This window comes from Lonchura striata, chromosome 7, assembly GCF_050655825.1.
Source record: "Lonchura striata isolate lonStrDom1 chromosome 7, ASM5065582v1, whole genome shotgun sequence".
NCBI classification, from domain to species: Eukaryota; Metazoa; Chordata; class Aves; order Passeriformes; family Estrildidae; genus Lonchura; species Lonchura striata.
Window position 1 is genome coordinate 17199908 of NC_140709.1, and position 23516 is coordinate 17223423.

The 23516-nt window shown below is 37.8% G+C and overlaps 2 protein-coding genes across 3 annotated transcripts in view; both read right to left on the bottom strand.

Moving 5' to 3' along the window:
- The window catches only part of DPP4 (dipeptidyl peptidase 4), a 40043-nt gene extending 34394 nt beyond the window's left edge, over positions 1-5649 (bottom strand). The window contains exons 1-2 of the mRNA XM_077784995.2: positions 5474-5649; positions 5316-5400 (exon numbers count right to left, since the gene is read on the bottom strand). Coding sequence (XP_077641121.1) covers positions 5316-5400; positions 5474-5479 — 91 coding nt within the window. The 5' untranslated portion in view covers positions 5480-5649. The remainder of the gene's footprint in view (positions 1-5315; positions 5401-5473) is intronic.
- A 556-nt stretch (positions 5650-6205) lies between these two features.
- GCG (glucagon) lies at positions 6206-21805 on the bottom strand. 2 transcript variants are annotated; one of them, XM_021528610.3, is made up of 7 exons: positions 21712-21805; positions 17956-18056; positions 17423-17584; positions 16515-16568; positions 14779-14916; positions 12524-12667; positions 6206-11532 (listed from the first exon to the last, which is right to left on the bottom strand). In XM_021528610.3, the coding sequence occupies exons 2-7, from the start codon at positions 18051-18053 to the stop codon at positions 11508-11510; spliced, it is 621 nt and encodes a 206-aa protein (XP_021384285.1). In that variant the 5' UTR covers positions 18054-18056; positions 21712-21805; the 3' UTR covers positions 6206-11507. The 2 variants fall into 2 exon arrangements, with proteins under 2 accessions (XP_021384285.1, XP_085440462.1); XM_085584336.1 differs by having other exon boundaries at positions 6206-12667; positions 17956-21805.
- Positions 21806-23516: the final 1711 nt, after the last annotated feature.

The window sequence follows — 23516 nt, forward strand, 5'->3', positions numbered from 1 at the left end:
CAGCGCTCTGTCCAGTTCTGGGCCCCTCAATTCAAGACAGACCTGGAGGTGCTGGAATATGTCCAGAGAAGGGCAATGGAGCTGATGATGGGTCTTGAGTACAAGTCCTGTGAGGGGTGGCTGAGGGAGCTGGGAGTGTTCAGCCTGGAAAAGAGGAAGCTCAGGGAAAATGGTGTTTCTTTCTACAACTACCTGAGAGGAGGTGGGGGACAGGCTCTTCTTACAGGCAGATTTTCCTCCTGGACCAGAGGAAATAGCCTCAAGCTGTGCCAGAGAAGGTTCAGGTTGGACATGAGGAAGAGTTTTTTCACTGAAAGGGTGGTTAAGCATTAGAAAGGAATGCCCAGGAAAGTAGTGGAGTCACCATCCCTGCCAATGTTTAAGAGATGACACGATGTGCTACGGTTTAATTGATAAAGTGGTTCAGTCAAAGGTTGGACTTGATGATCTTGGAGGTTTTTCCCAATCTTAATGATTTTATGATTCATCTCTACTCTGGTCTGACTCCTGACAGTACATATGTATTTCCACTGTCATAATGATACACTAGAAATAGTTACATCATAATACCCCTGTTACAACAGTAAAACCGTAAGTCCTTCTGCAAAGAAGTCTCTTAACTATTTACATTAGTATTCATACAAAGTTGATAAACAATTCTGTTTGAATTTTGGAATTTCCCATTAATATGCTGCCCTCTCCAAAGAGAAAAATGGAGCTGGTTTCTGTAGGTGTGAGGTGTTGGCATTGTTTAGCCCCAGCTGGCAACTAAGTACCACTAGCTTCCTTTCTCCCTCACCCTCAGTGGAGATGGGGAGGAGAACCAAGAAAAGATAAACCCATAGGTTGAGATAGGAACAGTTAATGATTGAAATAAAATTAAGTATAATACTCCTAATAACAGTAAAGATATTTGTAATGTAAAGGAAAGCAAGAGGAATAAAGCCCAGGAAAGACAGCTGATGTAAAACACATTTGCTCACCACCCACTGACCAATGTCCAGCCTGTCCAGGCAGCAATCAGCACCTCACAGCCAATCCCCCAGTTTATGTGAGCATGACATTATGCATTATGAAATACTCCTTTGGCCAGATCAGGTCAGCTGTCCTGGCCATGCTCCCTCCCAGCTCCTTGTGCACCTGTTTTCATGGAAATTGGTGTCCATGACTTCAGAGCAAACACTACTTAGCAACAACCAAAAAACATCAGTGCATTATCAGCATTATTCTCATAATGAATCCAGAACAGAGCACTGGACTAGCTACCAGGAGAAAATTACCTGATTCCCAGCCACAGCCAGAACAGGTGTAAAGCAAACAAGAAGTTAACAATTGTGTAAGGTTTATGGTATGGCATATCACCATACCAAAATGGAACCATGTTGAAAAATCACTTTTGGTGTATGTATTGGTTATTCCCCAGTGTCAAGGCACATTTTCCTAATTTCCACATGCGCTTTAAAAAGAAAAGGGGCAAGAAATTAATGAACTTTAAACCATGATAAACTATAAAAGCACTAATATTAGAAACTTTACTGCATGTTCACCACTACTTAGAGAGACAGGAAAAACCACATAAAAGGAAAGACAAGTGCAAGCATGATGTTCAGTAATAACAGGAAAGGGATAGAGAAATTATAAAAATCAGGAAAGGTGAATGGTTATTGCCATTTTAAAGTGAAGGCAGAAGAGCAAGAATTATCTGCAATCAAAGCATGTAATTTAGGAGCAGTGGAGAGATGCAAGGGAATCCTGGCTGATTCAGTGGTCAGAAAAGTAAGAGACATTCCAGGCTAGTTTTTCCTAATCTGCTGTTTCCCCGTTTCTCTTCCAACATGTAATAGAGTACTCTAACTCTTCCCCCATCCTGTACACTCCAGCCCCCAGTTACTATGTGACAGTTAGAGCACCGATTTCCAGAAAAAAAAAAAAAAAAAAAAAAAAAAAAAAAAAAAAAAAAGGTAGGTAAAAACTACTTTGCTTGCTCAGGCCAAAGGCTCACTTAATTCAGAATAATACCCAATACCCAGGAGCTGATACAGGACAAATGTGAGTGCTGTGACACCTCCTGGAGCAGTTGATCTGAAAGCCACTCCATGGGGCTGCACAGACTTCCCTGGAGGGATTTAATCATTAACATGGTAAATCATAGCTCTGGAATCTCTTTCAAATTTACCCCATCTCATGCAAAGCAAGGAAATAATTGAAGTGTTCTATAATAGCAAGCTACAGTTGATAATGGGGTTTTATATTATGTTACTCAACATTTTAATGAGAGTAGATAACTGAGTTAAATGACAGTTACAGAAGTCAAGGACATGTAGCAGGAAAACATGTCCATTCCCTGTCTTTTCAGACTCACACAGAACACTCAGGCACTTTAAGGTCATTAACTTCCACAAGACCTGCTGTGCTCTTCCAGCCTCTCCTAGGCACATTTCTATCAAAAGCCCACAAAAGCACACACATAATACCATATAATCATGATGGTGATGACCCTTCTCATTTAGTAAATATCTCACTCTTGGAGAATTACACCTGTGAGTGAAGAAACCTAGTTGGTGGATGGACAGCTGTATGGGAGCCTCACTCTAAGGCTGTCTATGACTTGCTCATGGCAGCAAAATAATAGTAAATACTGCACTGTCTCCTTCCTGCTCCCAGCATTGGCTGCTCATCCTCCCACTCCTGGTGTTCCTGCCCAGCTATAACAAGACCTGCAGTTAGAGAAGTGGTAAAGGTGTATATATAGACATGGGATGTTCCAATCTCCCTTTGGCATGGAAGGCTATAGAAGAAAAAAAATCTAAACTGTGAGAAATGTAAGCAATTTGGTGAATCATGAACAAACAGACCAAATATTTTTTAATAAAATACTCATGCGTTAAGGGTAAGAACTTGTTGCTGTAGTCACCTGTTGGATAGCTCCTCAAAGCACAAAAATGCTTTGATCAACACACTTCAAATACAAGCCCCAACGCTGTTTTCAAATTAAACTGTTTGATGAAAATAGCCCCATGTGGTTATTAAATATAAAATGAAGTGTCAAAATAGGCAATGGGTCTAAATGAAATATAGAATTTTGTACAGAGTTCTGGTAGCAGACCCTCCAGGTAAATGTCAAATTAGGGAGCCACTTCACAAATTTAAGTCTTCACTATTTGTCCATGCTGAGTGTCTGCACGGAAAGAAGCAGAAGTTCTCCTTGCAAGGCCTACAGGCCGGCCAACAAGACATAACTCTGCTGGAGGAGCAAAATTTCACTACCTTTCACTGCACTGAGGACCATTTATCAAACTAATTATGTGCTGCATGAATACTAAGCTTATGAAAAGAAAATAGATTGAGAAGCATGGCAGGGAGAACAGCTGCAGACCAAAGGTAAGAAATTAAAACTCAAAATTTTCTGTTTATATAAATAACTGTCATATTAGCTCCCTGTACAATGCTTGAACCATTGGGATGAAATGAAAACTATTTGACTGCAATTACAAAGATTTTTATCAGAGCAGACTTTGATTTCACATAGTCACATGAGCAGCTCCTTCCCAAAGCAGTTTTACCACTTTTCATTTTGTATTCAGTCACCTGCGTGGCCCAAGAGGCATCCCTCACTGACTCATGTCCTGTGATTGCTCAAAAAAGCCATATAATCAAAGTCATGATTAATTGCCCTAACCTATAAATGAGTACACCACCTGTACACTCTCAGCTAACAGAAAACATCTGTTTAGCTCCCTTCAGTCAGAAATTCCAAAGAACTCTGCAGTTCCCAAACTACAATGGTCACAGTGGTTCAGATGTTACTGCTGGCCTGATTTGTGAAGAGACAGGAATTCAAGTTTTTTCACTGGACCACTCAATCTCAATCTTTATTTTACCCAGAGGGACTTAATGGACTACCTGGATGTGTTCTCTATGCCTTGATTTTAACCAAGAGTAGGAAGTCTGACACACTGTTCTACTCTTTTACAACCAAAGGACACAAGCCAAGGCTGACAGCATAGTGGTATTCTGTGTGTCGTAGAACAGAAATGCCTCTTTGAAGTAAAATGAATTTACTATGTAACTGAATGACTGATCTTGAATTGCAGCCACTTCTAGAGCAAAAGAGCTCTTATGCTACAATTCATGAAAGAAGAAAACCCACTTTATTTACAGTAAGACATAGCATTGGCATCAAGATAGACAAGTACGAACTCTTCAGCAGAGTTCAGGCCTGCATACCGAATTCTTTCACTAGGTGTTACTCCTGAACACATCCATCTGATAAGTTATCAAGACCCTTTCTCTTGCTTTTCCCCACTTGTGAAATTCAGAGTATTTTTTGTCACCTCAAAAATCTGCTTTTTTGAGATAAGTGGCAAAAAGCTGCCCAAAAATAAGAGAAAATAGACTCAGCATCCACTGATAGAAGTTTCAGCCTAGAAGGCATGTAACTCAGATATCTGGACTTTGAAAATCCAGTTCTGAATGACTGTGATATTGACATTAATATTAATAGAGCTGAACTGCAGAACAGTTTAATGTCAATTATGCCACATGAGCACCAGTGACACAAGTGCTGCCTCTTTAACTGACACAACAAAACCCCCCCAGAACTTCGGGCACACAAAAGTAATTTCTGAACATATTGTCAAGATCCTCTTACACATTTTCACTTTTTCTTGGGGTGCACTTCTCCGACCTAGGCGTAGTCTGGAAAACCCTGGGTTAGAGTGCGCTGTGCTGGCTGTACGTGCCACGGCTGCTCAGCTGTTAATCATAAGAACACAAAACGAGAGCAGCTCTGTCCAGCCAGCTGAAAGCAAAGCATTGCTTGACCAGGATTTAAAGCTGTTTCACATTAACATCCAGAGCTACAAGGGCGACCTGGAAAGCGCTAACTGGTCAGAGTCCAAAAACACATTCCGAATCTTCCTGTACTTTTCTGACCTCTGTAACTGTGCTGTTTATATAATTTCACCCAACGGTGTTAACAAAAGTTGTACAAACAAAGCAAACGAGCGGGAATATAATCTTTTCCCTTCAATACACTCTAGAAAAATGAGAAATTGGCAGTTTACTGCTGGTTCAAGAGCCTTTGGCGACAATAAGAACAGAAGATGGTGAAAACGACAATGCTCCTAACTATCATCAACGCAAAGAAGAAAATTAAGAGGTTTTAACTGTCCCCCCACCCTCTCTGGTGAGACGGCCGTACCTCCCCGTTCCCAGGACCCAGCAGCTGCAGCCCTGCGAACCCCGTTCCCCCAGCCTCAAACTTTCCGCGCAACTTTGCGCAGCGAGCCCCGCCACCCTCCCCGCGCACTTACGGCGGGTGAGCAGCACCACGGGCACGGTGATGGCCACGACAACCACGGCGACCGCCAGGAGCCCCAGCAGCCACTTCAGGAAGCTCTGCAAGACAAGTCCCGTCAGCGGCGGCGGCGCAGGCCCTGCCCGCGCTGCCGCCCACCCTCCCGTCGCCCACCGGCATCGCGGGCGGGCGGGGCTCGGCTCGGCTCGGCTCGGCTCGGCGCGGCTCGGCTCGGGTCAGCGTGGCTCGGTTCGGCTCGGCTCGGCTCGGCTCGGCTCGGCCCGGCTCGGCTCGGCTCGGCTCGGCTCGGCTCGGCTGGGCGCGGCTCGGCTCGGGTCAGCGTGGCGCGGCTCGGCTCGGCTCGGCTCGGCTCGGCCCGGCTCGGCTCGGCTCGGCTCGGCTCGGCTGGGCTCGGCTCGGCGCGGCGCGGCTCGGCTCGGCCCGGCTCGGCGCGGCTCGGCTCGGCTCGGCCCGGCTCGGCTCGGCTCGGCTCGGCTCGGCTCGGCTCGGCTCGGCTCGGCTCGGCCCGGCTCGGCTCGGCTCGGCTCGGCTCGGCTCGGCTCGGCCCGGCCCGGCTCGGCTCGGCCCGGCCCGGCTCGGCGCGCCCGGGCGGGCGCTGCGGTTGTGCGAGGTGCCGGCGCTCTGCCGGCTCTGCGCTCTGAGCCGCTCGGTGCCACAGCTGTACGCGGAAGAGGAGAGACTTGGGACGGCCGAGGGATTTCTGTCGGAAATCAGATAACGGCCCAGAAGTGAAAGGCTGATGGAAAACTCCCAATGTTTTGATAACACCAGCTTTTCTTGTCAAGTTTCTGCTCTTTGAACTTTTTCTGACAGTCAAGTCATGAAAAAACTGATAAAAATTGCAGGAAGGGCTTGTATTTATAGTTTTTTGGCGCTGGAGATAGATGTGTAAGTCTGCTAAGTGGGTTTTTAAATTAAGACCAGAAAATGGATGTATAGGACAAAAGTTTAAAATTTAGTGGTGAAGATGACCCTTTATTTATCACGTAAAACAATTCCCTTTCCATGGAGAGTTTTGAATATGTGCTGAAAAAGTAGGACAAATTGTTGGAAAAGACAGAATAACCAGTAAATCAAACTGTAAACTTTTGGTTATTTAAAAAGCTGAGTCTTACCAGTTATTTAAACTGTCCCAAATTTCTAAATTATTTTAAGAGCTCTAGCCTCCAAAACATAATTATAAGTCATGCTTTTGGTTTTATCCATTTTGGATTTTCCCCTAATTGCAGAACACCAGTAGCTACTAGAGACAGATGCAGGTATTTTACGAGTTGAGAAATTTAACAGAAAAAAGTATGTGATCTGCTGAAGCAAGATTTCAAGTCAAGGGAAATAGCAAATGTTCTTAGTCTTGCCTTCAAAGTACTTGTCAAAGCTTTCAGAAAGGTTATGCTGCTTGCTCCTTCATTCTACTTCTGCAGATGGAGCACAGCATTTAATATTTTACTGCTATTTCTTAAGAAAGCCTTGTCTGGAAGTGGGATAATAGCTTTTTGTGATTAAAAAAGTCTACAGTATTACCAAAGTGTTTACAAACATTAAAGATGTGTCTGTATAGGAACTAACAGACTCCATCTAGATACAAACATGTTCTTGCTCATCGCTGTATACCATCCCTGAAGGTAGTAGTTGGTATTAGTTAGAAATTTATGCTGTGCTGGCTGTATTGTGTTACCTTAGGAAGGTCATTAATGTGCTCTGACAGTGGTTCCAGGTAGCACAGTGTCCATGTGCCATGCAGCATCCAACCTGCTGCAATTTCAGTTTGCTAATCACTAATCTCTGAGTAGATAAGGCCTTTTCTATAAACTAAAATCCCAGTGAAATTATAAAGTGAAATTACAGTGTTTTACATTACTTTGCAAAGTGGTATCTCATTATATGCTGTAAGATGCATGACCAATGTTTCACAATGTCTTACAGCTCCTCTTAAATATCAGTCTGGTACTACTGTGCATCTGTTTGTCTTATCAACAATCAAAAAGGAGAACAAAACACCACCACTCCTCACCCCAGAGTGAATTTTCCTTTTCCTAGTGAGTAGGAATCACAACATATATATAATTCAGCCAATCTGAGCTTTCCCCCTGCCCCTAAGCATTTAAGTAGTTATCATCACAATGTTTAAAAATACAGCACAATCAAATTATGTCAGTCATGTGAAAAATGTACCTGAATGTTTTGTAGCTTTTCATAGCCAAGTTGCAGTTTAGTAATATTTTGAGACATTATCTGCCATGTTTTAAAGTTTTTCAGTGGTGAATTCTAAGGAGAGAAAAAAGGAGCAGTACTGTCAATGCATATGACTGGCTACTGCTGGTTTCTGTGGGAACACCATTTGAAGTGCTTTTGGAAATCTGGGTTCCTATGTCTAGATTGAGTTTTTAGTCATCTACAGTGCCTTTGACTCTGGTCATGCCAGAGGGACTTACGGAACCTAAATCTGTAGGCAGAACCACCCAAGTGATTCAGTAATAGTCAGTAAAGCAGAATATGTTTTCCATTTAGTTGTACTAGTTCCTAACAGTGATTGTCTACAACTTGAAAAAAAATCTCAAGTTCCTCCTGACTGATCAAAACATCCATGATCCCAAAAATAATATTGTTATGGTTGTGCTTCTGGTTCTCAGTCAGATTGTCTTTTGTGACAGCATGAGGCTTAAAAAAGGTCTTCCAGCAAAATATTTCAAGTTACTTAATACTGTGGTGTTCTGACTTGCCTATCCCCTCTCAGCCCCCTGAATCACCAGACCAGCCCAGATATATGGGGCCTTGAGGGAAGGCATGTCAGGAGGTGGGTGAAGATACAAAAGAGGCTCCAATTCCTTGATGTGGTTCTCTAAGCTTGTTTAATCTATGAGATGAAGGGGAAAGAGAGCAAACAGAAGCCTTATCTAGGCTCTGGACAGGGAGGGTTTTCTGGTTCTCCGCCAACCCCATCAGAGCAGGAAGGAGGGGACCACACTTACCTGATCCCAGTCCCAGGGGTCACTGGGAATGGAGAAGGCAGAGCTTGAGCGCACTGTAACAGTGTTCTTTTGTAATCAGATATGTATGTATTAGCACCATGCCAAGAAATTAAATGACTATACAGCACTGGCTGCTACATGATGGAATTTGAGAAGCTGTAGCTTCATATTGTATTTTCAACACAGTGGTATTCATAAAGAAGTTGCATGATTGCAAAGAGCTACTTACTAGAAAAGAATGAAAATACAGCTTTCAGCCTGAGGTTGACCTTCCCAAGCAGTTAGGGGACCGGCCAGATGCAGACTTCTAGCCTCAGTAAAACTCAAGACTTTGTTAGACATCTGTTTCTATATTTGAGCCTTTCCTCCAGAAATATTTGGAAGGGTCAAACTGCAAAAAGGGAAAACTTAAACTCTCTGCAGAATAAAAAAAAATTGTGACTAAAATGTGTAGAGTCTACAGGTGCAATGATTTATTCCAGATTTCTCAAGGTGTTGCTGTGGGAGACAAAAAAATGGGCTGGATAAAGTTTTGTATGGATTCAGTGGCTCCAGTGATTAGTGGAGTTTCATTTTTTCTTTGCATTTGAAGTTGAAATGGCATGACAGTTTTGTAGCACATCTTTGCATTGGTTCTGTTTGAGAGGATTGTGTTAACTGTAAATCAATAAAGAAAAACCCCTGATTTATGTGATTATGTCACTGGGACATTAATTTCAATGTGGTTAGTAGCAGCTGTTGCTTAGTTCTTTCAAGTTTGTGTGTTTTTCTTTAGAAAATTATTTTCCTGGCAACTACAGATTCTGACATGTCCTCTGACACAGTTGAATGGTTAGAGTATCACAGGTGTTTCTGTAGTTGTTTTTGTGTTTGGTTTTTTTATTTTTTTTTTTATTAATTCCAAGTAGTTGTCTTATTTTAATGCAATATGCTTATTTTTCCAGATACTTAATAAATAGTATGGAAGAAGAAAGATGCTGCACACTCAGCAAATAAAATACAGAGGGGACACTTTTAAATATAAGGCCACCTGGAAGTTCAAGGCAGCACATGTGCAATACACAGAAGACTCCAGCTATTGTAGTAAAAACAAAGAAATTGTGATTTATTTCTCCCTATATTTATACTCTTCACTGAATTTCATGTAGCAAGTTAGAAATATCCAGGGCATACCTTACTACTGATGCCATATGGACTTGGACTTGCTCTGTTATTTCAGAATATGTAAATCCTAGTCCTGTTGAGGTGAAATGGGTGTTTGATATTTCTGGTTATAAACTCAGCTTCATTTCCCTTGTGAAGAAAGGGTTTCTTTTGATTCATGCTCTATCAGGACTTAGAAAATTAGAGGTTAAATGTTTTTGTTGTGTTCCAGACAAGCTGAATAAACTTGAGAAAATAATTTATATCCCTCTGTTCCTAAAGAATATAATTTGTAAAAGTGTGGAAAGCCCATTATTTTTATAGCTGACAAAGCTATCACCAGGAGGGGCTCAAAATCCCTGGTGACAGACACCATGGAAAAATGGATTTGTAACCAAGGAATCCTGTCCTTCAGAACACTAAAACAATCCTGGACAAAGTGAAATAAAACATTTCAAAGGCAATTGTTCAGCCTGTGGGAACAGAAGAGTTACCTTGTACCATTTTATCCTGAACCATAAATGTACCATTTATCCTGAACCATATGTATCCAACTGTGTATAACTGAACTTTTTCCAGTTCCACTTGGACCCCAACCACTGTGTACAAATGAGATTAAATAAACAAATAATATGCATACATAAACTTCACCTTTTTTTTTTTTTTTTCTTTTTCTTTTCTTATCTCCAGTGGTATTTTGGATTTTAAGATTTTATATTTTTTTTTTTAGTGCAAGATTCTATTGAGATTAAATTGTTTAAAGTTGGGGTGTTTGAACAGCTTTCTGTTGTTGCCAAGAAGCTGATCAAGATGCCAAGTTTGGTATGATCTGTTCTGATCTGATATTACAGAATATTCATTCCTATAGCACTTTGGAAGAATGATCTAATATGTTCCCAGAAATTTTAGATTATAAGTGAAAGTTTCAGATGCTTTTGAAAAACTTATTCCCATAAAAATTTTATTCCTAGCAAAGATTATAGGTACTAATTCTGATTCAACAATGGTCCTATTTCATATCAACTTTTACTAGATACTTGTTATGACCACTTGATTTCTTGTAAACCACTTGCCCTTTAGGACATTTTAATATAGATCCCTGGTATATTGCTAAAATAGCAAGGGGAGAAAAGGGGCTTTGAGTAGTCATTGGAAGTAGGAGGTAGCAGCCCATAAAAGTGATTCTCAGAGGAAGAAGGAAGGAAGGACTATAAAACACATTAGAGAGTGTTGGCTTGACTTGGCAATCTTACAAAATTTGAAGTAGTTCCGGGGCAGTTTCCACACTTATTGAGTATATAACATTTTTCAAAGCTGTCCTGTTCTGAGCCAGAATTTATGCTAATGAAGAATAATTGTCTCTTCAGTCATGTTTTCCCCTCTAGCTTCATCTTCCATGATTTATTTTCACCTAAAGATAGTTCAGAGTTCACACAGCTCTTTTCTGGGAATCATTGCACAGAAAACGTGACCAAACAATGCTGAGTGTATCATTCCAAACAAACCACTTCTAAGATCTCAGTGACACTAAAATATTATAATAAAATTAAATAGTGTGCAAAGAGGAACATAGCATATACACATGAGAAGTCAACAGAAAAGAAGCTTGAAAAAAATTTATTTAAGGCTATAATTTAATACCCTTAAAGCTTAGCCTTTTTATAACAAAGGTTTTAAGAGGGATATTCACTTCTCAGGCATTTGTAACTGCCAGCCCCTTATGAATAGCATATATCATTGGTAATTGAATAATTTGTGTGTAGAAGTAAATTTTTTAGAAAAATAATTTTATCCTTAAATATAAATGGAGTTACTTTAGTCCTAATAAATGGAAAACGTGAAGTTATTGAACTTTCACAGTCTTAAAGCTTTAAGAAAACCATCCCTTAGAGAACAGGTTTTCCATATATAAACCTTTGGCAACACTAAACTATAGTACAATTATTTCCTGGCATGCAAGGTGACATAGCTTTGTTACAACAAATGTAAATGACAGAATACAGATTTCAGAATCTCTTAATAACTGGCAGCTGATGAAATGAAGACCTTCATTTATCCCATTTTATTCTTCGTTTTTACTGGTATTCTTCCAAAAGGTCTCTGGGGAAAAAAGAAAAGAAAAAAAGCAGCAGCAATTAGGAAATATTCTACGTCTCCCAAGATTTATGAAATATGTGTTGAACATATTTTTTCTGTTTAAGAGTGAGCAGATGTTAGTTTCACAGACCCCTCAATGCCTTTCTCTAATAACAGATTGAAAACAATTATTCCTAAAGGAAAAGCAGTTTAGTAATTTCTAATATATTATTTGCCTAAATTGTTTGTTGCAATGCTGAATTACAAACCTAAAATAGTAACAGTTTAATAAAAACTGTATTTTAGCAACACTTTCTAATTTTTTTGTTAATTTTGTTTCAGATTTGCAATATCAATTAGACTTTTTGGGTGCTTTAATAATGCAAAGGGGATATCCAACATGTTAAACTGGCAATTCACACGTGTCTTGAGTTGGCATTTAATTACTATTTAAAATGCTTTGTTATTTTTAACAAATAATTCCCAAATATTAACCTGTTTGCAGGGCTGATTTAGAAAATGCTGCTTTGTCTACATATAGGCAAACTAAAGCAGGGTTCCTAAACAGTCACCTGTCAGGAGCTCAGGTTACAGCACTGCTCCCTAATGACAAGCCACAGATTAAGGCAGTGTTTTATATCACAGTCTTTAAAGAATAATCAGTTTGGTGTAATTTTACCAATAAATATTTTTGATTTTATAATGCCCAAGCAAAGCAAAGTTTTATTTTTCAGTAATTTAATATGACCTTATTTCTGGTAACATTCAGTGGCAATGAATGTAATTTTCAAGTTAAATAGAAAATTATTGGAGAGGTTCACCACTGATAAAAATTCAAATAATATTTGCAATGAGTTCCATTTAGTGTCTTATCTTTCTTCATCTGTCTGTGACAAAGTTTGCAACATACTACAGATATATCAATAGCTAAGAGAAAAAATAGTAGTATTTTCCCCAGGTGTGACAAATGCATTTTAAACATCAGTATATTAAGAATAGTATAAAATTCAGGCACCTTTGGGTAACTTTTGTGTTAATTAGCCATTTTAGGAACTCTTTGGCAGCCATGTCATCAAGAACTTTGTTGATATCACTGGTGAAAGTGCCATCTGCATGTCTTCGACCCATTTCTTCAGCCAGAAGAGCTTTTTCTGGGAAACTTCAAAGGTAAGAAATTATCAACACTGTGCAGATCAAAACAAACAAGCCATTCAAAAGGGCCTTATTACAGGTTCTAATGCACTGCACATTCCCTGTCATTTTCAGGAGTTATGGCTCAGTACAGCAGGATGCATGTCAGAACATCTTTTGAGGCATTATTACCAAAACACACACAGCTGTTCCTTCCAGTGAGCCTAAACACCTCTGTAGCAGTTCTGAAAAAGCCATATATGCAAAAATATATCTCAGTCTGCAATGTCTATGCTATATATATTAGGCACCAGTACATTTACTAAGAATTTTTATTTAAGAAATACCACTACTAAAACATTATAGTAAAATTTTCATACTTTTTTCTGTTTTATTTGGACATAAGGCCTATTTATTTACTTAAAATTGTATTTCCTAAGAAATCTTATTTTTAATAAGAACTATTAAGAGCAGCAATATTTTTTTTTTTTGTTTTTTTGCGGAAGGGTGGCTGAAATAGCTCACTTAAAGCACCTGTATAAAACCTATGTGCTTGTTTGATGTAAAATCATAGAATGTTGCATTTTATACTTGGAATCAGATCCTGATTATTTTTCCATTCATTTTTTGGCTGCTGGAAAACCAGTTTGTCAAAATCAGAGTTTGATTTAGAAAACTTTCCTCTCTTGTTTCATCCCAGCAAATATAGGAAGATTTGGATGGATTTCATTAAGGTGGGCTGATGTGGAAGCACCCTGGGTCCTGGATTCAATGACAGGCAAACTGGTTCATTTCGAGGAAGGCTATATACAAGTTCAACCACAAATAGTACTAAATATTGGAAAGCAGAAGGGTTGTCTACAATTAATTGCCCATCTAGGTTTCTAAGTTCAATTGAGGTTGTATTTCACTCAAATGGATACAGAAATTCCCTATTTCTGCTCATGAAAATAAAACATAACTGAAAAACAAGTGGAAGTCTGAACATAACTAGGAAGGGGAACCAGGTTTTCCCCTCTCTGTATAGCTGACCTAATTTATTTAACTCAGTTTTTTTCAGGAAATTGTCAATATTTACAAAACTTACTTTTTCCTATTTAGTCTTCCTTAACTACAACACGCAATCTTGTCTTACAGATTGTATTTTATTATTATTTATTATTATTATTTTTTTTATGTAAAGTGAGAGACTTACATAATACTTTACAGCTGTTAGAATATTTAATCAGAGGATGAACTGAAATCCCTGCCCCAAAGAGCTTACAGTCTAAAGGCACAAATAAGTACAGAACAGTTAAAAGGTGGGGAGTGGCAGCTGCATGGTGCAGCTCCTAACCATGCAGAGTTGGAAATAGATGAGCAAAAGATGCCTGCAGGAGACTGAAGGCAATGCCATTCTAAGTGTAAGACCATCATGACAAAAGATGTAAAGTCATGAGGGAGTACATGAAGTGGATAGGGTAGAGAAATCTGCAATGAGGATGTGGAGAACAAAATAGAAATTACAGAAATCATAGGTAGGCAAAACCATTACTGGAGCTTTGTGTCCAGGGAGCTGCAAACCATGGCAAAAGAATCAGAGACATCTTTAAAAGGAAGATAAGTTATAGCAAATGATAGTTGTTATGGCAGCAGTAGCTTGGGGACACTCTGAGAAGCATTGCAAGAGGAAAAGAAGTTAATAGTTACTGCTGGGAATGATCATCAGCACGCAGTACACCTGATAACATTGGAAATATTGCAGAGGAAAAGATGGACTGTAAAAGGAAACAAAGAGAAGGCAATTTAAGATGACACTGACTTGAATAATCTCAATGACAGTTAAGGAGACTGTAAGCTATGTTACATGAAGGGGAAAGGTCATAGTTAAAGGAAGAAGGTCTGGTTTAGTTTTAGATGTGTTGACCTTAAATAAAACTTGACCTTTTAGAGTATGACAGCATACTGAACAGGTTTTAATCTGTATTTGAACTTAATAATATAAAGTGGTAGTCAGTCACCAACAGAATATCTTCTAATACAAAAGAAAGACATGAAGTATAGCAAGAATGATCAAAAACACATCAAAGTTTCATCTGACATGATTTCTAAGCCCAAATACTAGGCAAAATTTGATAATAGGAATGGATGGATTCTTACTCTCTTCTTCCTCGTCCATTCACTAACCAAGCAATGAACTCTTTGGCAGCTTGACCTTCCAAGTAAGAGGTGATGTCGCTGGTGTAGGTGCCTTCAGCATGTCTCTCAAATTCAGCGTGGCGCTTGGAGATTGCATTGCTGAAAGGAGAGCAGTACCACAGGAGCAGACTGTGTAAGAGTGTAACTTTTGAACAATCTTTATTGATTTTGATTTACTACTTGCCAGAACAGCATTTCTATAGGAGAGAGGGGTTCTTTTTGCACCTCAAATTGATTTTGACGTATTTTTTTATTGTTAGGTTTCAGTTCTGAATGTATTGCCTGTACTGTGCAATACAGTTTTGTACAGAGATTGCTGAACTAGTTCTGAACAACTCCAGGTTGTTCAGAATACAGCAATTATCAACTGTATTGGAATGGTCTTACTTATTAAGTATGGGCTAGAAACTGTATTGTATTATACAGTTTTTATTGTATGCTTTCTGTTGCCCTTTGTTAAATGCTCACCCTACCTTCACCTTCATTATTTCTGAGCCAAACTGTTCAGACTTAATTCCTTTCAAGTTTACATTTTGAGTTGTTTTATGAACACCTTTTAAATCATCACTCTGACCAAGTCATAATCTTGGAAAACTTTCAAGCCTGATCAACTCCATCTTATTAAAGACATTATCCTCTCCCTCCCTACACCTCATTGTGGTTCTTTCTCTGATATAACACAATATTATGTTACAGTGGCTCTTGGGAGGGCAAACTGCACTAAGAAGTAGACATGTTATGGAATATTTTCCATAAATACATTTCCTAGCATTTCTGTTTCAAAATTTGTTAATTTCTGCCCAAATCTAGCTTTTTCTATTATTTTTTCTTCTTGGGATGTCACCATTCCTCCTAATTTAGTACCATCTGCACTTTTCATCAGCATGCTAACTAGAGTTGTTTGGAACATTTTTAATGAAATGTTAATTTTTTTTGAGATATGCAGTTTAAATGAAGCAGAAACATTATTAAAAATTTGTTATTAATATTGACAGTGTGAATGTAAGGGTCTTTGTGATCTGGGCTATCCTTTTCGGATTTTCTGATGAGAGAAATAATTAATATAGGTATTTTAAACTGTTTTGAATAAACACTCAATCTCTCTGTTATTTATTTAAAATTTCTAGTCTCTCTAACCCTTTCCCAAAGACACAGTCCAATTCTGTCCAGAAACAGAATTCTGGCCTTCAGCAGGTCTTCTCCTTTCTTTAATAAATGGTTTATGAAACATGGGACTGAGTGTGTAGGGCTAAACATTGCATCATGATTAATCAGCTCTCTGCAAGTTTTCCTGCCCATCTTCCTTTCAATAATCTTCTCACTGTTTTTTTATTCTTCAACATAATGTGGCTGGTTTTGTTGATTTTTTTTTTTTTAATTCAGCCTTTCTCTGTACCAAGTTTTTCTTTGATGTTATTCTCTACTCCCCTTGATTACTTAAAATGTGCTTTCCAAAAATGTATTTTCATCCTGTTGCATTCCTTACATCTACAGCTATAGAACACAGGTACAGGAATAAATCACATAGAGACATATCCTATTTCCTTGTAAAAAGCAGGTGTGAAATAATGTATTTGATTGATATCTCCTTGGTTGTGGTAACCTTTCAAAGATCACTAGTTGTTCTCTTTCTTGTTTAACTGAAAATGAACTCAAAGTGGTTTAGAATAAATAACAAGTTGTGACAAATAGAATACCTTGAGAGCTGGTCAGGGACTTTGTTATTTTCTTTGTCTTCCTGTGCTTGTTGGCTGTAGTGAAATCACACAATCATTAGATCATTATTACAGTACACTGCAGAGCCTGCTTAAGTTTTTATTGGTTATTATTTGAATATTATAGTAAATCCCCATGACTCATAAACGAATATTATATGAATTTAATTTCAGACATATGAATTTAAATTAGTAAAATGTGTAGAAATTGTTACTTTATACTTTAAAGACTTCCACAGAGATTTAAAGCATTAATATAATAGATGTCTGGATTCTTTTTGGACAGATTTTCTCTAGAAGACAAGACGGACACACTTGTAAATTATTCTTGCTCTCACCTTGCTAGCTTGAGTTTAATCAAAGTGTATTTGGAAAAAACATGCCAGCTTATAGTGATGATAGTGGTAAATTATCCAGTGGTCAACAAAACTTAGGCTTCAGCTCTCTTTTCACAAATGGAACATTGGGATTAGAGTGCCCAAAGATAGGAAAGTTTTGTTAAGGCCCAATGGCCCAGAATTGTACTTGATATTTATATATCTTATTCGTATTGAGCTTAATTGATTCACTGAGAAAATCTGCCTCAAAGAGGCTGAGACAGCCTTTTTAGATACTGCACTTTGATTTAGCCAAATTATTTTGATTCATTTAGCATGATTCTCATTTCTAGTAATATATTAATATTCTGATAATGGCTGGACTTGATCTTAGAGGTGCTTTCCAACCTAAATGATTCTATGATTGTATATATAAATTTTCCTCAATCACTTTACTTATTTGAGGTTTATCCATGGTCTGGGATGGGAAGCTGATACCAAGAAACAGAATTGTCTAGATTCTTGGCTGTTTCTCTTTGTGGAGATCTGTATCAATGTGACCAAAATGCTTACCCATTTCTTTTAGTGCTCATTAACCATTGCACAAAGTCCTGAGCTCGTCTGGTGTCCAGGTACTTGGTGTAATCACTGGTGAATGTGCCTTGTGAGTGACGTTTCACTTCATTCAGCTGTCTAGGTTCCTCTATTGGTTCAGAATGGGAAGCTTTGAATGATCTGTGAAAGGTTTACACCTTGTTAATCTGCAATGGTTGCAGTACATTGATTTTTCTTTTAACAATAGTATTTTTTACTCCCACAAAGTGGAAGCAAGTGGCATATTGATTAGTAGCTGTCTGGTAAAAGGAATCTGTAGAGCAGATTGGACACTGCCCAATTACACAGTCTTCTTAGATAAATAACTTAGCTATTATTTTAATACCACAAATTTCTGTGCTAAGATTTGCAACATTAAAAACCCTGTTGATTTCAATGGTAGTGCAAGTACTGCGTAAAGCTGTCTTTAAATCATAGTATGTCTGGCTTCAAAGTGTAAGAAAACAAAGTTCAGGCCAAGTATTTGTAAAAGTTTGGTCTGAAGAATTTACCTTGATTTCTCCTCTGTATCCTGAAGAGGATTTTGCCAGCTGCCTTGAACTATCATTAAAAGGAGACCAGCAACAAAATAAATGCTTTTCATTTTCATTGTCTGTCAAAACAGAAATAAAGCAACAAAGAAAAGTGTTATAATGTTTACATATGTCTAAATCAATTGCATCGAAAAGAGATATTCTTAGTGTTGATCTAAACATGGAGATAAATATAAAGAGCCTTCTAGGACGGGTTTCATGTCCAGTGGACATTTTAGGGCCTTGGGTAGGCATTCAAAAGTTGTAGTTTCTGTTCCAGTCTTTCAGCTCTAGTCTGTATTCTAGAATGCCAGGAGAGCTGAGAGCAACTGCATCCTCACTGTTTTGCAATGTGAGGATAAAGGTCTGTTCTCTCCTTTACTTTCTGTTCTGCTGATGGCTAGCACTAGATTTGTAGTACTGTTCTATTGCAAAACTGGGGCTAGAGATTTGGCTGTGATTTCTTTTCCCAGGTCATTCACTAGAGAAAAAACAAAGCAAATCTTTGTCAAGAATACTGTCACATTAGCAGCTCCCCATCCATCTTTCTCATAGAAGTTGCAATGAGTTCATATCAGCAAAATATCACAGGAAATAATTTCATCTTGTACTTGGGCTAATACTTGTGTATTTGAAAAAGCCCTTCTGCCATCCATGGCATTTTCCTATGGAGGTTTGTGATACAGTCTGAAAAACAAAGGGAGATATAACAATGAGTCCCTTGAAGCAAAGTGGTAGCAAAGTAAGTCCCAGTCACAAAACACTCTCCCCAGTAAATATAATTTGTACCCTTTTCCTGTGGCTCCACTGCAAGAATTACTTATTGAAGCTGATTTACTTACTTCTTATTTATAAAATAAGGCAGTCTGAGTGAAAATACATAACTTCTCTATTGTAATGCCTTGTCACAATAGGCTGAACTTAAATATACTATGGGCAGGAGGAAGTTTTAGAAAATTATGAGGGAATGATGTGAAGGTGCATATTAATCCATTTTGAGATTGAGACTTGGCTCTGCACAGAGCAATGCAAATGGGGGGGGCTACATGAACACCTCTGAAAAGGTAATTTCTTGCATAAAAAATTTTACTGTTGTAGGACTTCTACTCTGCCTGAGTTTTAGGAGAATCTTACTGAGAATACTTTTCTAGAGTACCTCATTATCAGTATCAAAATACTTGAGGCAATCAAAATCTTAATCAAATATTGATCAAACTCAGGAAAATAAATGTGTAGCTATAATATTTTTGATGGATTTTACTTTAAGCAAATGGAGTCAGTTTCCCTCTCTCCACCAGAAACTACTGCCAGTATTACTCATTTTTTCATCAGTGTCTCGAGACTCATTTCTGCCTTCTGCAATGTCCTGATATATAAGAATTGACCCCTTCACTTGAACATACCCTGCTATAATACCAACATATAACACAGTAGTCATATAGCCAGTCTTATTAAAATCCTAGCTGTAGTACTGAACTCTGTTTTCACTGTTTCGTTTGGAGCTGTAATTTGGTGGTGCAACACTGACCTCCAATGTTTATCTCAAGGAATGCATAATTTCACATTTCATAGGCTTCTAGCAATGGAACAAAAGCTCTGCCTTTTCTTTGGGAAATGACTCTATTGTGATCATTTCAAAATGGTTTGATTGACCCCTCTGGTAGCTGATACAGCTGTAAATGAGTTAACCTGGACTTGGACACCAGATAAAGTCTGGCTATTACAGCATACATAAGTAAATTTGCCCTGTTTATTAGTCCCAGTTTACAGTTGTCAGTAGCTTTATTAAACTGCTATCCAGATTAGCCATAAACCCAGGTCACTGAGGTGGAGTGAAATATCCAACACCAAAAGCTTTTCTTTTATATAAAAAATAATATGTTAAAAAATAATTCAAAGTCACTGCAGTCAGTAAAGAGATATTCAGTGATTTCAGTTTATCTTGGCTCTAAATGGCCTATAGAACTTTCAGATGTGAACAGTCCCAGTGGCTACTTTATTCCTTAAGTATTAAGATTAAAGTTAAATGCATTTTCAGCTTCGTTCTAAATTTTTCAGAATCAAAATGGTGAGATTATTAAAAAGAAATATGTATAAATGCAGTTTTTGAAATGTATAAATTTTTTAAGAATCCTTATTAATAAAATAATATTTTCCAAAAACTATTAACCTTCTGTCAAATAAGTTCTTAAAAAAAATTAGCATCAGTTCTGTTTTTACAGCATTTAGTATTTGCTATTGGTAAGTTAAACCAGCAACAGCAGTTCTTGACAAGTTAAACAGGATACAGTTTTAAAAGAAGAAATTTTAATTTTATTCTTGTTAATATAGACATTCTGTGTTATACAGAAAAATATATTATCAGAAAAATAGTATTTTCTTAATTTATGCTGGCTAAGCAATTAATTTCTCAATCAGAAGAAAGGCTTTATTTGCTGTAAGTTATTTAGGTCACCAGTAGATACTGCTAAAAACCATGGAAACCTATTGTCAAGGTGCAGGAAAACTGAAGATAATCTTACACAGGATTTTTTATTCCTATGCTTATTAGACTGATGAAAATATTTTCATTTCTTTCCGATTGAAAATGAAAAACTAAGACATCTCAGTTTGAACCACCAAAAATAGGCAACAAATATACCTCTCAAATATTGATCAGGTATTTATTTGAATATTATTTCCTTGACCAACTTGATTTTTCTAGTTTTCTAATATATTCTATTATAGATGTAGATTTTTTGTACTATGTACAATTTAAACTATCTTAATTTCATTGAGTTTTCAAAAAAATCTTTTAAAAGTCACATTTGTATCTATTTCCAGTTAAAAAATAGAAATTACGAAGTTGCATTAAAAAAGCATTAAAAAAAGGAAATATTTTCATATGAACATGCATGAATGAACAAAATAGGTTTCTATTGAAATGAAACTGTCTGCAAACAGTAGAAATTTCTAAAAATAAACAAATTGCTTTTTCAGGTAGGTGTATTTTACCTACCATGCTATAATGCCTTGTGGAAAGTTCTGTAAAACCCAACAGTTTTAGTCTAAGGAATTCCATAGTAGGATGGAAGACTAAATTAATTATATGCAATAATAACAATAACTATTGAAAGGCTTTAGTTTTATTTCTGTGCTATAAAATTTCCTTTTCTGATCTTACAGTGATATGAAAATAATAGTTGCTTGAGACAAACTAATCTAAAAGTGGGGCAGTGCAGTGACAGTCTGTAGGGTGACAGAGTGACAATCTCTCTTGGACAGTTTTAAATCAATGCTACATAAACCCACTGAATTTGTTTACATGCTTCTAACTTAATCCTAATTGATTAATATTTAGGCAGTATCTATAAGGAGTGAATAATTTTAAACTCACATCAATTAAATATTTCTACAGAAGATACTAAAGGAGATAAAAATATAAAAATCAGTAATCGTGTATCTCATTTAAATTCTTACTACAATGCTTGTCTGTCAGGTTCTCATGGTTAATCTTCCTTCTTTCAATTAATTCTGCAACACAAACTGTTGATTTCCATTTTTCGGATCATTTTCTGTTGAAGTAATCAATACACCAAAAGATTTAAATTATGATGTCATTAACTCCAAATATCAGTGAGTATAACCTCAGAAGAAAACACCAATTTGCTGAAAGATCTGCACCTCTATTGCAAACTTTGGGCAACAAAACTCGGCTTTCTCAAATAAATAACTGGTAGTTCATATAAATCTTACCTTATTATACTTAGAAGTGATACGTGGCAGTTGCAGAAAGAGCTACTCTCTCTCCTGCAACTATGGCAAGCCTTGAGGATCCTGAGCTCTGCCTAGCTGCCTCTTTTGCACAGACTTATATATATACTGTTCAGCTCTAGTAAGCATTACAGGAGTGCATCATTGCTGACAGTTTCCTTATTCAACTTTCAAAAAAAGTCATCATATTTGCTATTCATTTCATTTGATAATTTTACAAGCAATTTCACACATTCATTCTGCTTACTTTATGACATCAATGCTAACATGGATTTGCAGAAGGAGTGAGGTAGCAATGTCCAAAGTAGTAAATATCAAACAGAAGGGCATTAACGTGACAAACAGTGGGCAAAAGGTGCCTGGGATCGAGGCTGCAATTTCTCCAATTTCTGATTTGCAACATTTAATATTTAGAATCTTGATTCTATCAACATCAATAGCATTGTTTTCACTTACCAATTTTAAATCAGAATTTATAAAATTAATCCATTGTTAAAAATAAGCACAACTTTAACAAAGCCTTTGAATGGTTCTTCAGGTAATCTTGTGCCAATATAGCAAATATGAAGAGATGTGAAATATTGTAGTGATGGCTACCCACTACGCCATGCCTGGCACAGGTGAAATTTAAAAAAGTTTTGATTACCCTCAGATGTAAAATTCCAAATTTGTAAATGCTACTGTAAGAAAATTCATGCTGACTTGAGAACTATATGCCAAACATTCACTAAAAATTAAGTTTCACATTGTGGCCTATAGATTATGCAAGATAAACCATTTCCTCACATTTCTATTCCCTACAAGGAAAAAAATTAAACAAAATAGATTTGAGGTGTGTACTGTTGAGATGTGCCTGTTTGATGCAATTATTCTTCAGTGGAGACAATTTCATAGCTCTGATGGGGCAGCATTGCCAAAGAAATCATGGTCATCCATGCAGTGACAACACAGAGACTGAGGTAGGGGACAGAGTCAGGTGTGAGGAAGGTTCTGGAATCACAGCACACATCTCACTGAATATTAGTGACAGCCTGTGCTCCAGCCTGGAGTGCCTCACGGTCTGGTTTGTGGCACAAGGCACAACAAACCTTATTTCCCTTAACACTGCTCCTTGAAGCCGACAAAGAATGCGCTTCAGTGAGGCAATTTTCTGCTGACTGACCACAGCCAGATTGGCATAGCCCATAAGATACAATTGAGGTAGTGTATAAACTTAATAACCATGTTAGAATGGCAAACAAAATTTACTGGATCGTTCCTAGAGCTCTGTCCTAAATACCTGGCTGTGGTACCACGGTAGGGGTTCAGGGAAACATTAAGTCTCATTACACAGTCCACATCATCAAGTTTAATTTTTGTGAGGTGTAATTTTTCCATGCTTTTGAATCAATCTCTGAGATTCGTGGTTTATTTTTTCCATTTCTAGTCCTCGGGGTGGGTCAGCAGTCCTGCAGTACCGGGGCAATGCCGCAGATGGGGATCAGAGGGCCCTTTCCGCCGCCCCTGCACCAGCACCGGCGCACACGCTTCCCACGGACCGCTACAATCATCTCTCTACACGCTGAATTAAAGGTACTTTGGAAAGAGGCAATACGGAATGCGAGACACCATCTTCTCCTCCAGGAAACAGACAACTTTTGTCTTTTTGTTTATCTCAGTTTTCTTGTGTCATATAAAGTTCCTTGTTTACAGTAGGATGATTCCAATTAAAAAAAAAAAAGATAGACAGAGCATCTCTGCACCTGGTTGGGCAGGTTGTCACAGAGCTGCATCATCTAGCAGGTCAT

What these genes read in the sequence shown, in the direction of transcription:
- GCG (XM_085584336.1), bottom strand. Translation starts at nt 18,053, where the DNA reads ATGAAAATGAAAAGCATTTATTTTGTTGCTGGTCTCCTTTTAATGATA. An exon ending in GATACAGAGGAGAAATCAAG is followed by an intron (nt 17,585 to 17,955) that starts GTAAATTCTTCA and finishes AACCTTTCACAG; the next exon opens with ATCATTCAAAGCTTCCCATT. An exon ending in GTCCCTGACCAGCTCTCAAG is followed by an intron (nt 14,917 to 16,514) that starts GTATTCTATTTG and finishes CTCTCCTTTCAG; the next exon opens with CAATGCAATCTCCAAGCGCC.